This window comes from Rousettus aegyptiacus, unplaced genomic scaffold (genome assembly GCF_014176215.1).
Source record: "Rousettus aegyptiacus isolate mRouAeg1 unplaced genomic scaffold, mRouAeg1.p scaffold_m13_p_3, whole genome shotgun sequence".
NCBI lineage: Eukaryota > Metazoa > Chordata > Mammalia > Chiroptera > Pteropodidae > Rousettus > Rousettus aegyptiacus.
Genome location: NW_023416306.1, coordinates 117,037,896 through 117,061,654, shown reverse-complemented (window position 1 = coordinate 117,061,654; position 23,759 = coordinate 117,037,896). Strand labels below are relative to the sequence as shown.

At 42.7% G+C, this 23,759-nt stretch overlaps 4 protein-coding genes and 2 pseudogenes across 6 annotated transcripts; 4 read left to right on the top strand and 2 right to left on the bottom strand.

Annotated features, from left to right (window-relative positions):
* The first annotated feature begins 10 nt into the window (after window positions 1-10).
* On the top strand, window positions 11-11,367 carry MFAP1 (microfibril associated protein 1). Its single transcript, XM_016145011.2, has 9 exons — window positions 11-243; window positions 2,794-3,013; window positions 5,149-5,278; window positions 5,546-5,733; window positions 6,043-6,151; window positions 6,254-6,414; window positions 7,717-7,876; window positions 10,413-10,502; window positions 10,600-11,367. Exons 1-9 carry the CDS (start codon window positions 165-167, stop codon window positions 10,780-10,782), a joined length of 1,320 nt encoding a protein of 439 aa, XP_016000497.1. The 5' UTR covers window positions 11-164; the 3' UTR covers window positions 10,783-11,367.
* Window positions 3,020-5,140, top strand: LOC107510967 (annotated as a pseudogene).
* Window positions 11,368-12,969: 1,602 nt separating the features above from the next.
* Window positions 12,970-14,017, bottom strand: HYPK (huntingtin interacting protein K). Its single transcript, XM_036217776.1, has 2 exons — window positions 13,767-14,017; window positions 12,970-13,029 (listed from the first exon to the last, which is right to left on the bottom strand). The coding sequence occupies exons 1-2, from the start codon at window positions 13,926-13,928 to the stop codon at window positions 12,970-12,972; spliced, it is 222 nt and encodes a 73-aa protein (XP_036073669.1). The 5' UTR covers window positions 13,929-14,017.
* Window positions 13,962-20,250, top strand: SERINC4 (serine incorporator 4). Its single transcript, XM_016145016.2, is given in 13 exon segments — window positions 13,962-14,665; window positions 15,140-15,316; window positions 15,440-15,618; window positions 16,070-16,149; window positions 16,283-16,376; window positions 16,803-17,014; window positions 17,189-17,284; window positions 17,385-17,511; window positions 17,891-17,963; window positions 18,387-18,446; window positions 18,593-18,735; window positions 18,919-19,099; window positions 19,101-20,250. Coding segments are annotated over 13 exon segments (1,554 nt in total). The 5' UTR covers window positions 13,962-14,563; the 3' UTR covers window positions 19,131-20,250.
* LOC118601329 lies at window positions 16,513-16,631 on the top strand (annotated as a pseudogene).
* SERF2 (small EDRK-rich factor 2) lies at window positions 20,087-22,309 on the bottom strand. 3 transcript variants are annotated; one of them, XM_016145013.2, is made up of 3 exons: window positions 21,757-22,309; window positions 21,044-21,152; window positions 20,087-20,424 (listed from the first exon to the last, which is right to left on the bottom strand). In XM_016145013.2, the coding sequence occupies exons 1-3, from the start codon at window positions 21,761-21,763 to the stop codon at window positions 20,361-20,363; spliced, it is 180 nt and encodes a 59-aa protein (XP_016000499.1). In that variant the 5' UTR covers window positions 21,764-22,309; the 3' UTR covers window positions 20,087-20,360. The 3 variants fall into 3 exon arrangements, with proteins under 3 accessions (XP_016000499.1, XP_016000500.1, XP_016000501.1); XM_016145014.2 differs by having other exon boundaries at window positions 21,656-21,796; XM_016145015.2 differs by having other exon boundaries at window positions 20,088-20,447; window positions 21,757-21,875.
* Window positions 22,310-23,759: the final 1,450 nt, after the last annotated feature.

The following is a 23,759-nucleotide window of genomic DNA, read 5'->3' as shown; positions in this document are numbered from 1 at the left end:
CGCATATTTCCGGTTTTTCTAGCTTAGCCGTAAGTGGTGTTTCTATCAGTCGCGCAGCAGCGTCCAGCGGCTCAAAGTGAGGAAGATATTTCTGTAGGTTGGCGTTGTAGCTCTTCACTATTTGGAATCAGTGAAGTTTCGGGAGTACCGCCGCTGTCATCAACATGTCGGTCCCAAGCGCACTTATGAAGCAACCGCCCATTCAGTCCACGGCTGGGGCCGTCCCGGTTCGCAATGAGAAAGGTACTGTGCTGAGCTGTTTCTCAGTCCCATCTTACCTCTTCCCCAGTATACTCCAAACCTACCTCGGGCCGACCACCCTCACCCCGCAGACCCTTAAGACCCTGCTCCCTCTTTCTTTTAGTTTTCCCATCAAATTTGCAGCCGATCGCGTTACCTATCTCATCTCGTTCCTGTAGACTGTCTGCCCTCGCCTACAGCAAGCACTCCTCTTCCCGCGGCCTCCACCAATTTGTAGGACTAATACATAGTGAATGCCTGCTGTTTGCAGGCCTTTGAGCGGAATACAATCTCTCTTTGGTTATCTATAGCAGTTTGTTTATCCTGCTTTTGTAACTCTTATCATTATAATTATTTGTGTCTATTCTGTCTCCCTCTACTGCATCATAAACTCATAAACTCCTTGAGGCCGGAACCATGTCTTGTTAAACTTTTTATCCCTTTCAACCAACTCTGTGACTGTATTAAGTTGAATACAAAGTTGTGTAAAACTGTCCCTAATAAGATTTATTCATATTCTAGTAGATACGAGACATTCAAAGAGTTACATTCTAAGTATACAGTCTTTCACACCTATGATACCTGTCACATAGATGATATAACCCAAGCATTATGGGAGGGCACAAAAGGAATAATTTTTTCAGATTTGGGTAATCAAGAAACACTTCAAGAAGGTGGCATTTAAGGATGGGTAGGATTCCAATGAGTACAAATGGAAGGAACGCATCATCTCTTTAGGAGCCAGAATAGAGCAGCTTCCTGACCTCAGGGTCTTAACAGCAAAAAAATATATATACATATACATATATATGTATGTATGTATGTATGTATGTATACACACACACATACATATATATATTTTTTTAATTCAACATGGCTTTGAGTAGTATCCTTTGCATACATATAAATATAATTCATGTTTTTAACTTCGTGAATTCTATTGTATAAACCACAGTTTATTTCCTACTGAGAGATAGTTGTAGTGTTTTTTTTCTCCTGTTACAGTGCTGCAATTGCCATTCTTAAATGTGTCTCTTTAGTGCACCTATATAACAGTTTCTCTAGGGTAGACTCCTAGAAGTTCATCATCAACTTATCTATTTCCATTTGCTCTTCACAGTGGGCTGTAAGAGCATTATAACAGTTTTTTTTGCCCCGTATATTCTTCCACACACTGGTTGCATCAGATTTTTAAATATTTGCCCAATCTAATGGGTGTTAAACGATATTTTAATTTGTATTTCCATAATTACTAGTGCGACTAGGCATCTCGTTTATATGTTTTTCAGCTGTTTTCAATGGTTTTCTCGTCTACGAATTATCTGTTTCTGTCATTTACCCATTTTCTTTCTGGTTTGTTTTTATTCATCTCAAATCAGTAATATCTATTTCCCCAGTTGTTTGTCTTGTATGGAGTCTTCCGTTACACAGGCATTTTTAGCTTTAGTGCTAATCAGATTTATATATTTTATCTTTTATGGTTTGTGCTGTTTTGCATATTGAGAAGTCCTTCCCTACACTGAGATCATAGATAGATATTCAAATTACAAAGATGTTCTATCATGTAATTACTTATATATACTCAATAGGATTGAATACACAATTGTGCAGACAGACTCTTAAGTTAAGGAGCTTATAGTCCAGTATGGCTGTAAATGTTTAAGATATATTTTTCACACGTATCTTTACTCCATCTAGAATTTTTTCTGTGTGGATGTCAAGAGATCTGATTTTACTGTTTACCTTATGGTTAACCAGTTGTCCCTACAATTCCATTGTTTAACTAGCCCATTCAATATCACTTCTGTAATATATCAAGTTCTCATATAGGTTTGTTTCTCTCTCTACTCTTTCATTGGTCTCTGTGTACCCCTTGAGTCAATGACATATTGTTTTAATTACTATGAATTTAAATAAGCCTTGAAATCTGATATAAAAACCCTTCCCATCTCCCACCTTACCTTCTTTTTTTATTATTAAGACTTCGTTTTTTTAGAGAAATTTTAGGTTCACAGCAAAATCGAGAGGAAGGTACAGAGATTTCCCATATAGCATCTACCCAGTTACACATGCATAACTTCTCTTGTGATGGACATCCCCCACCAAAGTGACATGTTTGTTACAATTAATGAACCTACTTTGACATAGCCTAATCACCTAAAGTCCATAGTTTACATTAAGATTCACTCTTGGTGGTGTATAACTATGGGTTTGGACAAGCGTAAAGTGACATATATCCATCACTGTGATCTAACACACAGTATATTCACTGGCCTGAAATTCCTCTATGATCTGTCTGCTCAACCCCCCTCTACACCCAACCATTGGCAATCCTTGATTTTCTTTACTGTCTCCATAGTTTTTCGTTTTTCAAAATGCTTTCCTTTGTAGGAAAACACCATTCTATGAATAGATGGTTGGATAGTGCCTCTCTTCTTCTCCTACCTAAACTCTTATTTGCCATAAAAACAGGGCTCTACCTGCAAAGATGAAGGGCTTAAGAACATTGTGAAAAAGGCTACTAAAACATAATAAGTTATCTTTCTCATCCAGGTGAGATTTCGATGGAGAAAGTGAAGGTAAAACGTTATGTTTCGGGAAAGAGGCCAGACTATGCCCCCATGGAGTCCTCAGATGAGGAAGATGAAGAATTTCAGTTCATTAAGAAAGCCAAAGAACAAGAGGCAGAACCTGAAGAACAGGAGGAGGATTCATCAAGTGACCCTCGGCTGCGACGTTTGCAGAACCGTATTAGTGAAGATGTGGAAGAGAGGTAATGACTAGGATTACGTTTCCCTGGACCTGAACTCCTACAGGATAATTAATAAGAACAACCACAATAATAATAGCTAACACTTAAATAGTACTATCTGCCACTGTTCCAAGTACATAACATTTACTAATTCCTGTAATCCACACAATAACCTTATAAGGTAGGTACTATTATCTCCATTTTCAAAAGAGGAAACCCAGACAGAAAGGGGTTAGGAAAAGAACATGACCAAAGTGATACAGCCAGTGAGTGGCAGCCAGTAAATAGCAGCTTACCTCTGCTCCAGAGGCTAATTAACTCATTAAGGGAATAGAAAACACAGACTATTGGTCAGTTGGTTAAGGAGAGTCTTTTTAGCACAAAGATGTTTTAAAAAATTTAAGCTACTGATTTTATACACTTATTTTAAATTCCAGTGAGGGGAAATGACATCGATGAAATAGGAAGAAAGGCCATCTGACAAATATTCTCATTTAGGAAAGGAAACCTCCCAACAGGAATTTTGTATGTTGTGTATCAAGACATTACCTTACAGAGTAAGCCAGAGAGAGGTCCCAAACTTTCACAGTTCACATTGCTTCAAGAATTTTTTCACAGAACTCCTAGGCCCAAATAGTTCTATTTATTTTATTATGTAGCTATGTCCAAAAATTTAATAAATATGTCCTAACAACTTAGCCATTTGAAAAATATAATACACTTAAAAGAAAAAACTTTTCATTTTTACAGAACCACAGTTACTTACTAGTGAGATTTGTGTGCCTCTTGGACACTGACACCTTCTCAAACCTTGGAATCAGATTGGCACTGTCACTCTCATTTCCTGTTCCATACTGATTTTCATGTAGTACTTGGTTTTTATCACAGCAGCCACAAAAAACCTAGTTTCACAATGATAAGATATAATTGGGTTCTCTGGGTTCTGAGCTAGTTTTCAGCAACATGGCTGAACACACTAAGGTCAGAATCATCGGTAAATACGGGACCCATTATGACGCCTCCTCAGGAAAATGGCGAAGCAAATCAGCCATCATGCCAAATACACTTGCTCCTTCTCTGTCAAAACCAAGATGAAGAGAAGAGCTGTGGGGATCTGGCACTGTGTCTCCTGCATGAAAACAGTAGCTGGTGGTGCCTGGACCTACAACACCACTTGTGCTGTCGTAGTAATGTCTGTCATCAGAAGACTGAAGGAGTTGAAAGACCAGTAGAGGCTCCACAATTTGAAACATGGCTAGCCTATAATAAATGGGTTAATTTATGTAACAACACTATTTTGATTTGTTAATTTTATTAAGTAGACATTCTATTTTGCATTGCATTAATTTTGCTTTCTCAAAGACTGGGAAACGCAAATCCTTCTAATTTTTCAGTAGCCAAATGATATATGATGTAAGAATATAAGCCTAACAGGTTAGGTATGTGTCTTAGCTTTTTATAAGTCTTTTTCCCCCAGTTCAACTTCTTTATGATACATCAGTTCAAATCGTGTACCTTTGTTTTTAAATCACAGTTAATATATTTTTTAAATGTTTCTAAAAGTAGGGTGACATATACTTCCTCTTTCGGTGTTTTGTCTGACCATTTTATCAGCATTTTCAGAAAACTTGAACTAGTTAGAATTTCAGAACAAATTTTACAAATATCTACATCATTCTTCATTGTTTAGTTTATACACAAGGATTCACAGGGTTGAATTATTCAAGTTGCTGTATATGGTCACACTAATAAAAAATGAAGTTCCTTGAAGGTATTTAAGAGTTGTAAAAAGTTAGGATTATGATAAACCTTTATCACCTTTAAAAAAAAAAAGATGTCATTGAAAGGAAACAATGTGACCTAATGTTGAAACTGTAAACTACTTGTAGCTGTAAAATATATCCCAATGCATTCATATAAGTTCGTTGCAGTGCCCCAAGATGCCTCAGCATCCGTTTAATGTTTTAGGTCCAACCTGCCTATTTGCTCTGACATGTTGAGTTAGTTCCTTTAATCTGTACCTCGGTTTGCCTATATCAAGACTTCGGTATTAATGAAAGCAAAAAATGTCTAGGTGCTCTAAGACTAAAGAAATGTGGTTGATGCCTCTTCGTTCTTGTGACATTGGTATTACACTTGGAGATACTGTTTTTCAGATTGGCTCGACATCGGAAAATAGTGGAACCTGAAGTGGTAGGAGAAAGTGACTCAGAAGTAGAAGGAGATGCTTGGCGCATGGAACGAGAAGATAGCAGTGAAGAAGAAGAGGAAGAAATTGATGATGAGGTATAGTAGGAAAATGGGAGGTTCTTTCTGGGTTTGAGAAAAAGTTGGGGCCTGCACTCCTTTGTTGAGGCCCTAAAGGCACAAGATTGCCGCTTTTGGCAGAACTGATACAGAGTTCTCTGTTTGTTGGGGATTGGGTTGAAAATAGAATTGTGCTAAATTTCATTTACTCATATCAGAATTTGTTCAGCCTGATAAGGGAAAAATAAAAAGCTACTTAAGAGCACAGCCTATTTGGCTGACTGGCTTGGACATATGATTTCATAGGAAATTGAGCGGCGCCGTGGCATGATGCGTCAACGAGCACAGGAGAGAAAAAATGAAGAGATGGAGGTCATGGAGTTGGAAGATGAGGGACGTTCTGGGGAGGAGTCAGAATCAGAGTCTGAGTATGAAGAGTACACAGACAGTGAAGATGAGATGGAGCCTCGCCTTAAGCCAGTCTTCATTCGAAAGTAAGTATCTCACAAAGCAGGCCTGTACCCACATAGTTACTATTTTCCAGATCTGAAGATCTCATATTTTTCTGAATTGTAAGCACTAAGTAAAAGTGCTCTGCGTGATGATACTTGCTGAGGAATATCTTGGTGTTAACAGAGAGCCTGAGTTTATTTTCGCATCTCCTTTTCCAGTAAAGAGCATTTATCTGCCCAGGGTCTTTTATTATTTTAAGCACAAAATTAAGCTTGAAATGCAAATTCCAATTCCTTTCCTAATGGCTAGAAATCCTACTATTTACAATTAACAGGAACTCTTTACTGCAGGAAGGACCGAGTAACAGTTCAAGAACGTGAGGCTGAAGCATTAAAACAGAAAGAGCTGGAGCAGGAGGCAAAACGCATGGCTGAGGAGAGGCGCAAGTACACACTCAAGGTACTGGGAGTAGCTATGAGGATTGAGTGCAAGGAAGAGTGTACTTAGTTTTGTCAAAGAAGAATAAGGAAGTCCAACAGTTGAATTGTTCTCCCTATCCAGATCGTAGAAGAGGAGACCAAGAAAGAGCTGGAGGAGAATAAGCGGTCCCTGGCTGCACTGGATGCACTTAATACTGATGATGAAAATGATGAGGAGGAATATGAGGCATGGAAAGTTCGGGAGCTAAAGAGAATCAAGAGGGACAGAGAAGATCGAGAAGCGTGAGTAATGGAATGGTCCTAGAGTTTAATGCCGCTCATGGGCCAGATTCCTAAAGAGTAGCTCTGAGGCTCAACTCCTACTGTGAGTTTCATTCTAGCTTTCTTTAGGGTCCCTACAACTGGGCGAGTTTCCTGTAATCGGAATGTGGCTATTACAATAAAATCAGGGTGAAGAAACACTTTCACAGTGTTTCTCCATGAGAAAAAGTGCCAGCTAATACTACCTTTACTTTACTAGTAGATACAAAAAAGGTACTATTATCAGTTTTCTACTGTTGCCTAACAACCCAACCCAAAATTAAGCAACTTAATTGATTATTTTGTATAATTTTGGTTGGCCAAACAGTACCACTGTTGGTTTCACTTGGGTTCTCTTATGCAGTTGCATCCAGTTGAAGGAGTAACTGGGCTAGGAAGTCCAAAATGACTTTACTCACATGTCTGGTAGTTGATGCTGACTGTCAACTGAGATGCCTCACTTCTCTCTTCAGTAGGCTGGACTGGCTTCCTTACATAACAGTCTTGGGACAGCATTCCAAGAGGGCAACAAGATCTTTTGAGGCTCACATGTCATTTCTGCAAAGGGCCATGCATATTGTATGGGAAGAATTTGTGGCATTTGACTAATCTACCATACTTACATGTTAAAGCAGAATAATTTCTGAGCTGCATCACCCATTCCTGAAAATTACTAGGAATGAAAGAGTAATCTCAGATTACAAAGGGAAACTATCAATGGAAAACTCTCCTCAGCCTGCAGTTTTTTAGGTTTTTATTCTGGGTTTAATGGAGTCCCTAGACCCTTTAAAATTGTATGCAAAATAATGTGTATATTTACATTTTTCTGGAGGAAGGTGATCTGTAACTGCTGCTCCCCAAAAAAGGTTAAAGTCGCTGCAGTCTAATTAATGATGGTGATCACTGGTTTGTGACATTTAAGCACAAATATGATTACTAAAGGAATACCAGTAAAATCTTACACACTTATTTTAAATTCTAATTTTTTTAAAACTAAGAGGCTTTTTAGAGAGTGGGAATTAGTAATGGTGCAAAATCAAGCAGTAATAGTATGTCTAAACCTCAAAAAAGCTAGAATCAACTTTTGGAAGTTTGTAATACCTGGTTTTAAAAGCATAATGAAGACCACCTCACATTTTTGTTTATTGAGCTCCTGATCTTGATTCCTAACAATGACTAGAATCGAAGAAGGGGAATGTTTGAAAGGAGATGGGACTGTGTTATTTCCAAAAATGGGGTCTTTCCAAAGTCAGAACGATACTAATAGTTTTGTTCTCTGGACAGCCTTGAAAAGGAGAAAGCAGAAATTGAACGCATGCGAAACCTGACTGAAGAAGAGAGGAGAGCTGAACTTCGAGCAAATGGCAAAGTCATTACCAACAAAGCTGTTAAGGGCAAATACAAGTTCTTACAGAAGTATTATCACCGGGGTGCCTTCTTCATGGTAAGAAGTGAAAAGAGAAAGTTGAGCAGTAGTAATATCTCAAGATGCTTTGAATTTCCCCCCAAAATTAAACTAGTTCTGAAGTATTCTAGAGAAAAACATCGGCAACAGGATTTTAAAAGTAGAAGCAACTGTTTTCTCTTTTGCCTCAGCTCCCAGAGGAGGAAATGATGTTACATAAGAATTGAGGAACTGAAATGTAGATAGTGATCTATGTATATGCTACACTATTTAGGTCCCTAAAATCACTTAGATATCATTAATTATAGCTGAGTGAGAAATTTTGGTTATGTGAAAACCAAGCTCTGCAGATAGCTTCACATGAACTCAGATTTGGGTAGCAGAAATTTAATTCACTTCATCCTGAGCTGACAGAAAATGACCAAGCCTGCCTAACCAAAAAATAATAATAATAATAATGATCTAAAGGCGTAATGCCACCTTTTTCATATAAAGACCAAGATCAAAATAGTCTGTTAACCCTGTATGTAAAAAGTGAGAAAGATTTATTCCAAATTATTTGGATTAGCGCCAGTGGTAACTCCTTAATACAAAGATAGCAGGAAAAGGAATGGGAGCATTGATTGCATTTATTACTCTAATAGCATGTGGTTTGTTAAATTATTTCCTAATGTTAAAGGCATTTGTATCAAAACCTAGGCTAGCTTTTCAAATGTTATATATCAAACCCTAAACATCCCCACTGCAGCTAAATTCCTTTGACTGCAGATACCAGTAAAATTAATAACTTCAGTGCAGGATTCCTTACTCTCCAAAATCAGTTTGAATGCTCAGCAGGAAACGTTTGCTTATTTATGTAGTTTCCCACCCAATGCAGTTTTCTAGATTGGAGTTGGTGGAGATTATGGATTACTTCTTGTACTGCTTCAAAGTCATAAAGTATCATTGCTTAAGCCTTTCAGCAGCTTCAATAATCAAGCTTCTTAGAGAAGCAGTGCATTGCTGGCTGGCTAACATAAGGTTTATCTGAAAGTCTTTTGGTGCACATCCTATACTATTGAGTCTTCTCATCTAGACAAGGAGAGTGAAATTGAAATGGCTTCTGAGATTAAATGAGGGATTCTCAGCCTCTAACAAGTAGAAAAGTAGATTTCACAAAAACTGTTGAATTATCCTGTCTTTAAATTGGACCTTTCCATAGCTGAAGGGAAAGGAATACTCCAAAAGCGTTTTTGGGTAAACCAGCAGTCCTCAACCTTTTTGGCACCAGGGACTGGCGCTACTATGGGAATCTAATGCCTGATCTGAGGTGAAACTGAGGCGGTGATGCTAGTGCTAGGGAGCAGCTGCAAATAGATGAAATTTCGCTTGCTTGCTCACCTCCTGCTGTGCAGCCCAGTTCCTAACAAGCCACAGACTGGTACCAGTCCACAGCCCAGGGGTTGGAGAACCCTGGGTTAAAAGACTCAGCTCTTTCATGAAGCTTTCCTTAACCATAGTAGTGCTATTTTAATTCCTTCAGCACATGTTTATAATCTGTATCTTATCATTATAATCTTACTAATAGGTTAATTTGAAACTATTCTTTATAGTTATTTTATATAGTTCATTAGTAAATAACCTTTTGAGCTTGTATTGTACATAGGACACTGCTAGCAGATATATAATCCTTACCCTTAGAAGGCTTACAATCTAAAAATGGAGGTAAAGCAAGTATATACTGTGTCATAAGGAAAGTGAAAAGTACTGTGGAACTTCAGAAGAGGGAGATACTTTTGGTAGAAAATTGAAAAAAATGATATAAAGGAGGTAATATTTAATGTATAGACTTTATGACATTCAGTGGTAGGAAGACATTCCAGTTGAAGGGACCAAGAGTAGAGGCAGAAAAGTATCATCAGTAAAGGGAAGTGGTAGAGAGGTAGATTAAGGCTATATAGTATTTGGCCTTTACTACACAGAGTTGTACTTGTTTAATAAAATAGAGAACCAGGAAGTTTTTGAGCAAGGTAGAGATGAGAGTTGTATTTTAGAAACAACTGGCAGTGCATAAGATTGACTGCAGGGAAAAACTATAACCCAGGTGATGAGAATTTATAAAAAGTGGCATTGGTTAAATGTGCACAGATTCCACAAACTTCGAATCTAATTATGGGAATGTTGGTCCTATTAACAGAAAAAGTGAAATCAGGAAGAGGCTGATTTGGAAAGACTGAGGAAATGATTTTCACTTCAAATGTTTTTGAAATCCCAACAGAATACCCAAGCTAAGATATATAATGGGCAATAAGAAATTCAAGATCAAATTTAAAAGGCCTATAATAGTTAAAAACAATGAGTGAATGAATACATTGAGTGCAGATAGAATATAGTCAAACTTCAGGAACTATCTATCCTTAGGAAGATAACAAAGGAAAAAAGGGGTATCATCTCAACTAGACATAAACTCTCAAAGAAAAAGTTCAATACCTCCCATGCTCCGTTTTCTTTATATCCCTTCTCTTAGTTTAATAAATTTTTGATTTGAATATATGGGAAATAAAACCAAAAGATTGATAAGACTCTCTTTCTACAGGATGAAGATGAAGAAGTATACAAGAGAGATTTCAGCGCACCTACCCTAGAGGATCATTTCAACAAAACCATTCTCCCTAAAGTTATGCAGGTATGGGGTACCTTAATAACATGAGAGAAAAGTAACGTATTGATGGCTGGTACATGATACATTTGGTAGTATAACTCTTCATCTGTCCTTTCCTCAGGTTAAGAACTTTGGGCGCTCTGGTCGTACCAAATACACCCACCTTGTGGATCAAGATACCACCTCCTTTGACTCAGCATGGGGCCAAGAGAGTGCCCAGAACACAAAGTTCTTTAAACAAAAGGCAGCTGGGGTACGAGATGTATTTGAACGGCCATCTGCCAAGAAACGGAAAACTACTTAAAATTCAACTTATTCTTCCAGATATGGGACACAAGGGGAAGCCTCAGCATCTGGTCCTTGATTTGCTTTTACCATTATCTACATGGCCCCAGTATCCAGCCTATTGGACCTACTGCCATACTTCTGACACTGGACAACCCATTCTTTGAAGGTGCTTTGTGGGATTTGGACTCACACTGAGATACCCACAAAAAAGCACTATCCAGATAGGATTAGAGGCTCCCTGATAATTTCTGAAAAACTATTTGAGAAATCTTAGATTTCATCATTACTCTGGCTTCCCAAATTCACTTGGGGACTATGCCAAGTTTATTTTTCCAGCCCCTTAGCTTGGATCAGAAACATTGGCATATAAGTAAACAGTGTGCTACTTCTACCTTACAGGAAATTCTAAGCTCAGTATAACCTGTTTTGCATTTTTAGCTGGAGTCAGTTTTTCTAAGAACATACTGTTTGATCCATTTATGTATATGTCAAGAAATAAAAGAATCACATACCAGGAGACATTTTAACTTGATACTGGAAATACGCAAGCTGACAGGTATCTACCTATTATCTAAAATAAAATCAGCAGGGAATTGCCAAACAGCATTTCATTTTGATCATCCCCTTGGATCTCAGAAACAAACTCAAGACACTCGACAAGCTGTATTCTTATGGCACCAAGATTTATTTCATGAGCAAATACATATGTGGTTATCCTCGTTTTGTTAACTGTAGCTTCATACAGAACAAAAGTTGACCCATGAATGAGGACTCCCAAGTACCTAACAGTATCTTTGCCCAGCTGATATAGCAAGGAGGGCACAGTGCTCTCTGAGTTGCAATGTAGTGATATGCTAGAGTTCACGATTTTTCCGTTTAATATTTACTATATGACCACTATGCACATGGCAGAGCTCGAGGAGTCTTAGGGGTTATAAGAAACAGCATTGAACCTGCAGGAAGACTACTTCTCAATTGCATGAAAAAATGAGAAGGCCAAGGTTTTTTCACATCCTTTAAATGCCCCACTAGGAAAATCAGTCATACATCCTTAAAAGTCACAGAATAAAAATACAAGTGCAAATAATTACTGAGGCAATAAAGATGAATATGTCACTGTTGTACCAGAGGGGGGATACAATCTAAGAATTATCTTAGAGCCAAAATGAGAATAAGAGCTTGAAATTCTTTGAGGAAAGTTTATAGCTGCCATTTTAGTGTCTGCTCAGAGGCAGTTACTAGGCCAAGCTTTTAACACTCAGTTCAATTCTTACAACAAACTATCAGATATATATCATTTTAGAGTTCAGGAAACAAGCTCTGCAAGAGTAACTTGGCCAAAGTTGATAAATTTTTAAAATGTATCCTCTCCAGGATAGGAAATGGAATGTACAGTATCAGTGTTGTGGTTCAGAAATAAGTATTAAAATCAATTCCATCAATCAAAACCTTTCAGATTATTTCTATAGAAGACCTACACTTTGGTATCTTCTATTATTATTACCATGTTCCCACATCAGGTAACCAAGTTATAACTCAAAGTAGCTTATGAACTGGATTGGTGACTTACATCTGTATACAGCTGACTCCTAGGCAGGTACTGCTGGCCTTTTGGCTATTTATAAGCTACTCTAGAGACATATACTCTGGAGTACAGTACCTTTGTTGAGACTCCAGATGTACCTTCAGTACTGTTACATAACAGCTAATCTGATGATTGAGCCTGACCTGCCACCCAGCATCTGATGGGGAGATTCTCTCTTCTACACTGATGATCCTTCACATAGGTTCATTAAAGACTGGTGGGTAGGGGGTCACTTAAATTTGGTTATACTCCAACAAGTAAATTTCCCACAATACAACATAATATACATTGCACTTGACCCAAAAAGATAAAACTGCAAAAAAACAAAAGATTTTTATTGCAATAAGTTAATTCAGTGGATGGGTCTGAGAAAGCACAAATCAGTTGGTAAGGGCAATAAGAGCTTCTACGACGTTGCCCATGTGTTCCCTCAGGCTCCGCTCTGCTGCTGCTCGTGAGATCTCCATCTCTGTCATCTGCAGATAAAGGATCAATGGTGTTACCTAAGCCTTCTCCCTGGCATTAATGTGCCACCAAAACATGATGACTCTAATTTTTCAGGAAACAACTCAAACTAAGCAAAGTAACCTCCCCTGCCCATACACTATTTAGGCATCACTACTCACTATGAGCTCCAGATCTTCCTTCTTGATGGTGACTTTTGCCAGTTCCTTCTCCCTACAAATAATTAATGTGCATTAGTCCTCTACCTCCACCACAAACTCCCAGAAAGGTTCATTCCCAGCTGTGCCTTGCAAATAAATGACTCTTGATAAACACTGTTCAGTGAAAACACAAAACGACTCCCACCCTGTCAGGTAACATTCCCATCCTTCCCCTGAAGTCTTTACAAGAGGCGGCAAGTGTTGCCAAGAGGCCTTTCCATGTACAAACAAGAATAAAGTTGTAAACCTTAGATATATGGGAACTGGTGATAGAGCTGAAAAACGGTATAAGGTACAAAGGCTTAACGACTGCTTTTGTTTTTGTCGGGGAAAAAGAGGCTGGGAGGTCTGGTTGCATGCAGACTTACCGCTCCTGTTTGGCTTTCTGCTCCCGGGAACGTCTGTCTCCAATCACCGACATGGCCTATGGGAAAGACAGATCTAGTTACTGCTCTGCAAACCACAATTCCAAATTATCTAAAAAGCCGCTAACAAGTGGGTCAGGTGTGTATTCACAATGACGAGTGTATCAGCAACCCAAGGTCTGTTTAATTCAGTTCTCGGCTCCTGAGGCCCACTTTAAACCCAATCTCCAGCGAGTTCCTTTTTGCAAGCCTTGGGCTCTACTGATGGTTCGGTGTCCCTCTTGCCTCCCACCCTCGGGTCCCCATCCTAGAGCGGGATTTCCGGTTACATCCTCAGAGCCCCCTCTGCTCTCAACCCGACCAGACATGCTCCCAGCCAATTCACCGTCTCCAGATTGGAACTTTGGATCTCCTTCTCCTCCGCATAGTCAGTGACTCTCTCCAAGTCAGCAGCACCACTATCGTGCTTCCGCGGCTTCTCGGGAGGCCGCTCCGGACCGCTGGTCTCGGTCTCCAACTCGAGTTCCACATCTCCCTCAGTCGCCATGTCGACCTCACCGCGCCGCCGCAGACACCGCCCCGCCTCAGGACGACTTCCGGAATGCCCCACAACATCCGCCCTGAGGAGGCGGGGCTGGCCCTGAGCCACACCTTCATAAATGCTCAGGTTCTGGAAGCTTCAGCGAGGAAGGGGGTTCGCTTCTCAGACTCTGGGGCTTGTACAGTGTTGTCTTCTTCAAGGCCCTCTCCCATACCTAGCCTGTCACCACTCCAGACCTTCCCAGTCGACACCCTTCCCTCCTCTTTACTTAGATCCCTCCCACCATCACCCCCTCACACACACACACTCTCAAGGAATTCTGTTTAACCAGAATGGATGATGTCTAATCCTAAACCAATTAAGAATGCTAATCCACAGCAGGCCACATATGCAAACTGCTGCCTAATCTGGCTAGAACAGCTTGAGTGGCCCAAGGACCCTGGGGAGAAAGTAGTTTCACAGGGAAATTTGCATTTACTACATCCTGGAGGTCCGTGTTTTACTGATTTCCCTCCCATTCTACCTTAGTTAGATTGGGTGACCAGTCCCAGCACAGCGGCAGCCCAATGGGCTGAGGACAAAAGAGCTGCTACCTTCTCATCTTCCATCTGGTGGACCTGGGCATAATCCCTGGGGCAAGAATGGTGGGCGCAAAGGCCGTAGCAGGCCCCAGCACCACCCCACGCCTGACACAGCAACGCAGTGGAGTCAGCAGTGTCATAGTGAATCCTCCCTTCTATCAGGTGAGAGGGGATTTGGGGAGAGGCTTGAAAGCTCCCTAGAGCAAGAGCTATCTGATAAAGTGGAAAGAAATGGTGGCTGAAGCTGGGGAACCCATGGGAGCCAATAAAAATAATGTCTGCCACCCATGAGGCTGTTCTGCTTCTTTGTCTCTAAGACTATCGTTTATTAAACCTCTCCTTCTATATTACCAAGACCAGATGTTTAGGTCTAGGGAGTGTTAGAGGCCAGGTGTGATTTAGGCTTTTATGAAGGTCTGCTCAAGCCTGCAGGTAAACTCTTAGTGATGAAAGCTCTACTTGATGTTAGTGGAAGGCACTCCTAAATAGCTTGGTATCAGCCATTCTGAGAATTCCTGAGTAAAAAGAGAGAAGGAAAGGGAAGGGGAAATTTTGGAATTCAGCCTCATGGGTTAACTTCACACATTAATCTCTGCAAATCTCTACCTTGCTGCCCTGCATCTGCTCTACCCCCAGGTGTCCTGCTGTGGGCCTGTTCCGTGTACCTGCTGCTGCCATTGTAGGTGGCCTTCTCTCACAGAAGCCACTTATAGTCGCCTATTCTACATCCTCCTCCATGTAGGGGCCTCAGCAGTCTGCTGCCTGCTGCTGTCAAGGACAGTAGTGGAGAGAGTCTGGGGCAAGACACATGGGGTAAGTGTGAAGCAGTTGGGTTGCACTGACAAGAGATTCAGATTGGGGGCTGGGGACAAATGAGTGAATATACCTGTGAGAAGTAGGTACCTCTTTATGCATGACGATTTGCCCTTTTTCCAGATCCAGATGCCCTCAGGGTTGTGTGCCCATCTGTTTGGCCACTCTCACTGCCCAGTGCTCAGTGGCTCTGGGGCTGTGTATCGAGTATGCGCAGGAACTGCCACCTTCCACCTACTGCAGGCTATGCTGCTGGTCCACCTCCACTCCCCTACTAGCTGCCGGGCACAGCTGCATAATAGGTTTGTGTGTACTTTTTGGGTGGGGAGAGGATGGAGAGGGAAGTAGATATAAGCTTAGTAAATTCCAAAATGAAGTAATAGCACTGTAAAAAGAAAAGAGGTTTAAGTCCCTGCTTCTGACATACTAGCTGTAGGACCATGAGATACACATTTATCCTGTTTGAACTACTAGTTTCTGAAATGAAGATCACAGTGGGGTTATTATGTGTGAAACCTCTGTCAACAGTAAAACACTGTCCAGATGCTATTTAGTTACCTAAGAGAATTTGGAATAGGCTGCCACAGCCTGCCTCCAGCCCCTTTCACAAGGGACTGACTGGTTCCTCCTTTCCTATGCTTAGTTAGTTGTATCTTCTCTCTATAGTTTTGCTTTCTCCTTTGCCTTCCTCCATAGGCACTGTTCACTCTCCTTTGCCTTTTCTGAGTCTGCTTTTTTTGCCCTCTTAACCAGCTTCTGGCTCCTCAAGCTGCTGTTCTTGCTGGGTCTCTGTGCTGTTGCCTTCTGTGTCCCTGATGAGCACCTCTTCCCAGGTACCTTCCATCTCACATCCTAATCAGCAAGAGTAGGCTAAAAAATTTTCTAAGAAAAAGAGAGGGTAGGAAGTGGACCAGGAGTAATAATAATATGATTGCCTACATTTTCCCACTGGTACCCCACTTGCAGCCTGGCATTACATTGGCATTTGCGGAGGCTTCATATTCATCCTGCTGCAGTTGGTGCTTATCACAGCCTTTGCCCACTCCTGGAATAAGAACTGGTAAGGAGCACATATCCCTAAAGACTCTTCCTAGGAAGGCTGTCTGACATTTAGACACAGTGGTATGGGCAAAGGACATAACACGTCAATGGTCCCATAGCTTCCCACTGAACAGCATCAAGTAAGTTCAGGAATGGTCTATGGCCATGCCACCCTGAACATGCCCAATCTTGTCTGATCTCTGAAGCTAAGCAGGGCCGGGCCTGGTTAGTACTTGGATGGGAGACCACCTAGGAATACCAGGTGCTGTAAGCGTAAAAAAAAATTTTTTTAAGCAATCATAATAAAAAAGTTCAGGAATGTGATGACCCTGTGGGCCAGGTGGGGCAGGTAGTCACACCAGTCTTCTGGAAGCCGGATATAGTTAGTAATGGATAAAAAGAAAAAGAGTTGGACCCCAAGCCATTGCCCACTTCCCATCTTTAGGCAGACAGGTGCAGCAAATGACTGCCGCTGGTTCCTAGCCATGCTACTGGCCACCCTAGGATTCTACAGCATGGCAGCAGTGGCAGCAATGCTCCTGTTCCACCACTACACACACCCAGCTGGCTGCCTGCTCAACAAGATGCTGCTTGGTCTGCACCTTTGTTTCTGTGGCCTCCTCTCCTTCCTCTCCATCGCTCCTTGCATCCGCCTCAGTGAGTACCTGTCTTGCAACATTCCAGATTTGGGGGACCTATAGTATAGCAAATTTCATTTGTCTCCCTAATCTTTGCTTCCTCAAAGGGTGGGGAGACAGAAGTGTGGGTGGGGGTAAGAATGGAGGAAATTACTACCCTGTTGTCTAAATAAATGATCCCCACTCTTTTCAGAGCAACCCCGCTCTGGCCTTCTACAAGCCTCTATCATCAGCTGCTATATCATGTACCTGACCTTCTCTGCACTGTCCAGCCGTCCTCCAGAGAGTGGTAAGGACAAGATCTGGACTCCCCACACTAAAACATATTTGCTCCTGCCAAATACCTAACTTTGTTTTTACCATCCTTCTCTTCTTTTATCCCTTCTCAGTAATCCTTCAAGGACAGAATCATACTCTGTGCCTGCCTGGCCTCAATAAAATGGAACCCCAAACACCAGATACTTCTCTGGCAGTGATGAGTGCTGGCATCATGTATGCTTGTGTGCTTTTTGCTTGGTGCGTAAAAGCATCAGGAAGAAGTGTGAGAGAAGGGAGGTGCCCAGAACAAAGAGGGATGATCAGATTGTCTGAGACTATGTTTATTTAAACTTTAGAGAAGAGGAAAGCTCCCCATGAACAGAAACAATTTCTAAGAATAGCACTTGTCAGATGATCTGTATGAAGGGGGTTGGGGGAATGACTTGGGAATTAAAAATATATGCAGATTTTTAAGGCCCTCACATGAAAAGATTTCTGTTTTGCAAAGAAAGGGGTTCTGGGAGCACAATACCCTCCTGGGAGTTACTAATATGGACCAGCAGACAGTAAATGCCCTCAGGCAATCCCACCGCTAGTTGACTGTACCTGCTTGAGAATTATATTCTTTTTTTCTCAGCAATGAGGCTTCCTACCTGGCTGAGGTATTTGGGCCCTTGTGGATCATCAGAGTTTACAGATATGAGTTCCAGGTGAGAATGGAGAGCTCAGTAATCCCCAGTGCCCCTCCCTTCTCACATACAGACACAGACACACACACATCCTACCAACCTCTACCCCAGAAAGCTCAGATTCTAGCTGCCATTACCTTTTATTGAGTACCCACAATGTGCTAGGCACTGTGCTACTTTACATACATAATCTCATTTAATGTAATCCTCACAACAACCCTGTGAGGTAGGTATTTGCTCCATTTTACAAATGGAGAAATTGAGGCACAGAAGATTAAACAAAAGTTCCATAGCCAGATATATGCTAGAGCTTGCATTTGAACCCAGATGTGCCTCCACTTCTTACATCAAACTAATCTTTTCAAAGAAGGGGAATTTCCTATATTAATACCCTTCACACTCTTTTGGAAATCAGTCCAAAACATGCTGCCTTTTGTTTTACAGAAGCCATCACTCTGTTTCTGTTGCCCTGAAACAGTGGAGCCAGAGGAAGGTGAGTGTCAAGTTAGGATCCATAAGAAAGTGCAGATTTCTACAGTGCAAAAGAGCCCTTAAGTGCCTTAACAAAAGAAGCTGGGGGAGGAGGAAAAGGGAAGAGGTATTTCAGCAGCACTGTGCCCAGCAGCCCCTCCCTCTCTTCAGGGCAAAAGGGAGCTGCCAGGCCAGTTGACCAAGAGACCTCTCCAGCTCCTCCAGTGCAAGTCCAGCACCTTTCCTACAGCTATTCTGCCTTCCACTTCGTCTTCTTCCTTGCTTCACTCTATGTCATGGTTACCCTCACCAACTGGTTCAGGTAGGATGTTGACCTGGCATACTCTCCTGGAAACCTAGCAATTTTAGGGAAAAAGCAATTCAAGGCCAGTCCCAAGGACTCTCAGGAGACACATGTAAGTCCACCAGTCTTTGGTGGGAAGGTAGAACGGGTCGAAATCCTAAGGCCCAGCATATTCTCTAACCACAGACTTTGGTTCCACAGCTATGAGGGAGCAGAACTGGAAAAGACCTTCACCAAGGGTAGCTGGGCTACCTTCTGGGTCAAAGTTGCCTCATGTTGGGCCTGTGTACTCCTCTACCTGGGGCTGTTACTGGCACCACTCTGTTGGTCACCCACCCAGGACCCCAAGCCTCGTATCTTCAGGCGACATTGCCATCGCATCAGTATCATCAGATAACAAATATCCAGTCTAGGTACTTTTAACAAACTGGAGTTCTCTTGAGGTTATACCCCTAGTCATGATTCAAGGGAGCTGTCTAGACCAGCAAATACCTCAACGACACAACGGGCAGTTACCTTCCTTTAGGCTGAGGTCAATACTATGTCTGAATTGGAAAAAGTGGCCACATACACCATGTCCTAGGCAACTATCTGACTCATTAGATCTACCATTATACCTTCACCCCAGTTCAAGAGCCTAACTCCCAAGTCAGCAACTCAAGAACCACTGCTGATTCCAGCAGACAGTGTGGCACCAGCCCTTTCCTGGCTCTCATGGTAGCGATGGGGGCAGGGAAAGACAAACAGGGACTGAAGACTTACTTGGCTCTACCCTTGGAAATAAAAAGAAACAAACAGTTCAGCCCTGGGCACAGGGATGTAAGAAGCCCAGGACACTAGAACAAACCAGGACACAGGAAGAAAGGAGCACAGAGACTACCCTAGGCTTTAATCCTGACCTTAAGGTCAAAGGAAGTGGGAAGACAAAAACCACCTTCATTCCATGAGGAATGACAGAAGAGAATAGAACACTTGAAAGCAGCTGACCATGCAAAGTTGGTGAATAGAAGGATTTGGGGGCCAACTTTCAAGCAGGAGAACAAACTGAGGAAGAATGAGGAAGAAGGGCATAAACTTAGGTCTTGGAGCCTTCCTTAAGCCCTCAACTCCATCCTTGGATGGTATTTAAGGTCTGGGTGGAGGACAAAAATCACAGAAAAGAAGTCCCTATGGTTCTTAGAGGATTCCTCTGCCACATACCCAGTGTTGTCTGTTTGTTGTAGTATAATAAAGGATTTTCTGTGATGTTTCACTTAGTCTAAATAACCACAACCTTTTAGAGTCTAAAGTTCTCTCCCTTTCTTGTGGGAAAGGGCAGCCATTCCTCCATCCCCTTCCCCCCAAATCCCCATTCAAACCAGGCGCTCAAGGAATTACAAAGCTACTTTTAATACTTTGGGGTGAGCCCCACAGGAATAAAAAACACTGGGAAGGGGTAACCCCCTCACCCCCAGGAGTGGCCCAGGGGGAGAGAGGCTACCTGAAGGGAAGGAAGCACAAAAGGGACCCGCTGCAGACTCAGGGCAAAGGGAATGCCATCGGTGCTGGGACCTGTGAGCACTACAGGAGGAAACGCGAGCGTGGTGGGACTGGCTCCAGGCACACAGGCGAAGGGCAAGAGGGTTGGACACGAAGCCACAAAGCTACTTGGGTTCCTCCTTCTTCTCGTTTGCCTTTTTCTGCTTCTGCTGCATGATCTCCGAGTCCCTGGGGGTAGAGATGATGGGGCACTGGGAGGTACCAGAGGGCAAAAAGGATAAGATGCAGGGGGATGAAGGGCACAAAGGATAAGATGGAAGTGGATAGGACAAAATTCAGCGTGTGGCTGCTGTATTCCCACCCTAGGTGAATAAGAGGAAGAGAGCTGAGGCTCAAAAAAGGCAATCAGTCTCTATCTGACTGTTGCCCAAGGGGTCAGAAGTCTGGCCACACAAGGCTATTCTGTGCCGAGTACCACACCCAGCAACACCAGTGAGAAGGTTGGGAGAAAGGGAGGAGAGAGAACAGCAAGGCGGACCAAAAGTACAGGGCTGTCATAACCACTAATGCATCTGAAATGTGAATCTCCCTGAACTTGCCTTTAAGGTCAGACCCAGGGGCACTCAGAAATCAGACAGAGGGCAGGCACCCGCCCCAGTCCCTTCCTGTAAGGCAGTGAACTAACAATTTGGAGCGTGGGGAGGAAACAAAACCCTAGAGGAAGCAATGTACTCTGCCCCTCACGACTAGTTCAGATGTTAAACCTTGAGGTAGCTCTCTTTTCTAATACAACCCTTAGTCTAACCCAAGTCTCACTCCTCCTTTTCCCTCCCCTCCCAGGGGCTACCTCTGCTTGCGGGCGGCAGCAGAAAGCCCGTCATCTCGGCGCTTTCCCTTAACCGAGTCGCTCTGCTTTTTCATATTCTTCTGGCGGGCGAGCTCGCGCTGGTTACCGCCTAAAGAAAGAAGGTAAAAGGTGAGACGCGGGGGCCTTTCCGGCCACACACCAGCGACCCTCTTCCCTCACCCAGACACCAGTAGGGTCTAACAGTTCCCCTGACCCCAACACCAGCCCATCTCCCGGCCTACGCTGCTAATTGAGGAGTGGAGGGGACTGAGTTGCCTGCCACGGGGCAGGTCAAATTGAGGGGTGGAGGGAAGACGGTCCAAAGGAGCCTGCTGGAGGAGTGTTCCGAGTTTCCGGGCGGCGTGGGGACCCAGACAGGTGGTGGTGGTGTGTGAACGGTTTGGGTCGCCGCGGGGGATGGGCTGGGATTTGGAGTAGGGGGCTCTGGGCCTATCACCAAACGCAGGACTTCTGCGGAAGGTCTGAGAGGGCCGTCTCTGCCTGAACCGTGGGTTGGGGGGGCAGTGTTCCTCAAGAAGTGCTGGTGGGCAAAGGGCCGATTTCCGGGCTACGAGTGTGAGGGGTGACTAAAGAGCGGTCCCAGAAAAAGACCTCGCTGCAGAAGCCAAGAGGAGTCAATGCCTGGAATTCGGCAGTCGTGTTTCTGGTGGACGGGGGAAAGAGGGCAAGAGCAAAGGGGTCTCAGTGCTCACGGGTCATGGCGACGGCAGCGGCTCCGGCCTGCCTCCGTTGCGTCCCCTCGTTCAGTCCGACGTTACAGGCCCCGCCCCTTTCTCGCAGCGTAACGAAGCCGTTCTTTCCTCCCCGCCCCTTCTCGCCCAGGCGCCTGCTCCCATTGGACAGGAAGAAACACGTGGGTCCGCGGGTCTCCTTTGAGCCCGGACGGATGGGGGCGGAGGTTCGCAGGTCTAGCGCTCTGCGTAGGGCGGGGCTTCCTAAGCAAAGAGTTGGGTCGGGCGGGGAGAAAGTAGGCCGGGTCACGTGGGCACGGTGGGGGTGGAGGGGTGCGGCAGGCGATGTGGCGCTCTCGCGGGCTCGAGCACGTGACCAGGCAGTGTGACCTCAAGCGGGGACGGCTTAGGACACTGACAAACTCGCCCAGAAGGAACACTGAGAGACGGAGGGCAGGGGTTAGCAGGGGCCGAAATGGTCCAGCCCGTTCTGTTACCAGGACTCTGGGACTAAACTTGGCCCTCTTACTTGGGATCCCCCACCATCTATTCGACGCTTGAGTTATTAACATCTTGTACAAACGCAACTCCCGAAACCCCCTTCGATCACAGTGTACCTTTCTACCCCTAACCCCTCTAATACAGAAATTCGCAGCCACATAGCCGTATGTACTAAATCAATTGGTTCTGTCCGTTTCCCTACAAAAAGTAAATGTAAAGAAGCAGTGGCTTGGAAGTATTGGAGGACCCGAAATCGCAGACTGGAGTTGGATCAAGGACTAAGAGACCGGAAAATGCACATACTATGTCCACTTCTCCCTTTGGACATTTCCCCACTTTACTATCTCCACCAGCCACACCTGGTTTTTAATAAACAGTTGAATAGGGTGTGAAGTTTAGGTTTCCCACTAAACTTTCCCATTAATCTGTCTACAAAACTCCCCACCAGCCCTGAGGAATTCATTGGATAAACGAGAAAAGCTTAGGAAAATCATAGGAAAGAATTGGTTGTAAATTTTAACTTGTGATTCTCTACAGCTAGTGCCCATAGCAAAATCCAACAGAGGCTGGAACTTCAAAGTGGCTTCCCCCTCAACATAGAATTAAAGGGAAAGCAATAAACATCAGTTAGCACCATGCTCATGATTTTTGTCAAACCCAAGGATCACTTAACTACTTTCTATTAGTTAAATTTTTTATAACACTCTTAAATAAAGGATATAACTCAAATTTCATATTCCTTCAGTAAATTTGAAACCAGTATCACCCACAGAAAGTAACTATGAAAATAAATACAATAAAAATGAAATATATTATTAAATTCTACCAAAAAATATATATATATCATTGTCAAAGATGCTGAGCCTGGGAGCTGCCCTCTCTTTCTTAAAAAGAGAAACTAACAAGTGTTAGGCATAAGTCTTCCAAACTGTAACTTTCACTTAACATAATCTGAAGATTGAAATACATTTAATTTTTGTACTTTGAATGCTATGTCTCTATACTAAAATTACTTCTCATACCACAGGTAGCACACATCCCAACCTTTGGTACATACTAAATGTAATAGATCAACATCGTTGGCATGCAACAATGTACAATTCCTAACTCTGCTATTTACTGGATTTAATTTTGAACACTTATTTTCTCCATGCTTCAATTCCTTTATATGAAAAATGGGAATAACATCTACCCCTTAGTGTTGTGGAAGGATTGATATAGATAGTTGATATAAATGGCCCTGGCCCATAATAAGCATTTGGTTAATGTTTTCTTCATTTCCCTTCTTCAGGTACTAAAACTTCCTCTTCTCCAAATTCCTCTAACCCATCTGTGATAACATCTCTGAGATGGCCCTAATGATCCCTCCCTCCTGGTAGGTATTCAGATCCTCTTTTAGTCCTTTCCCACATTGAATCAGGTTTGGTCTCTGCGACTAATAGATCATGGCAGTAGTGGTAGTATGTCACTTCTGATACTAAGTCATAAAAGATATTGTAGCTTCTGTGTTCCTCTCTCTCTTA

Excerpts from the sequence above, each read along its gene's own strand:
- MFAP1 (XM_016145011.2), top strand. The coding sequence starts at position 165 with ATGTCGGTCCCAAGCGCACTTATGAAGCAACCGCCCATTCAGTCCACG. Across the intron at positions 3,014-5,148 it reads AGTGAAGATGTGGAAGAGAG|ATTGGCTCGACATCGGAAAA; the intron begins GTAATGACTAGG and ends ACTGTTTTTCAG. Across the intron at positions 5,279-5,545 it reads AGGAAGAAATTGATGATGAG|GAAATTGAGCGGCGCCGTGG; the intron begins GTATAGTAGGAA and ends ATGATTTCATAG.
- SERF2 (XM_016145015.2), bottom strand. Across the intron at positions 20,448-21,043 it reads GCTGCCGCCCGCAAGCAGAG|TGCCCCATCATCTCTACCCC; the intron begins GTAGCCCCTGGG and ends GGTACCTCCCAG.
- HYPK (XM_036217776.1), bottom strand. The coding sequence starts at position 13,928 with ATGGCGACTGAGGGAGATGTGGAACTCGAGTTGGAGACCGAGACCAGC. Across the intron at positions 13,030-13,766 it reads AAAGTTCCAATCTGGAGACG|GGAGAAGGAACTGGCAAAAG; the intron begins GTGAATTGGCTG and ends AATTATTTGTAG.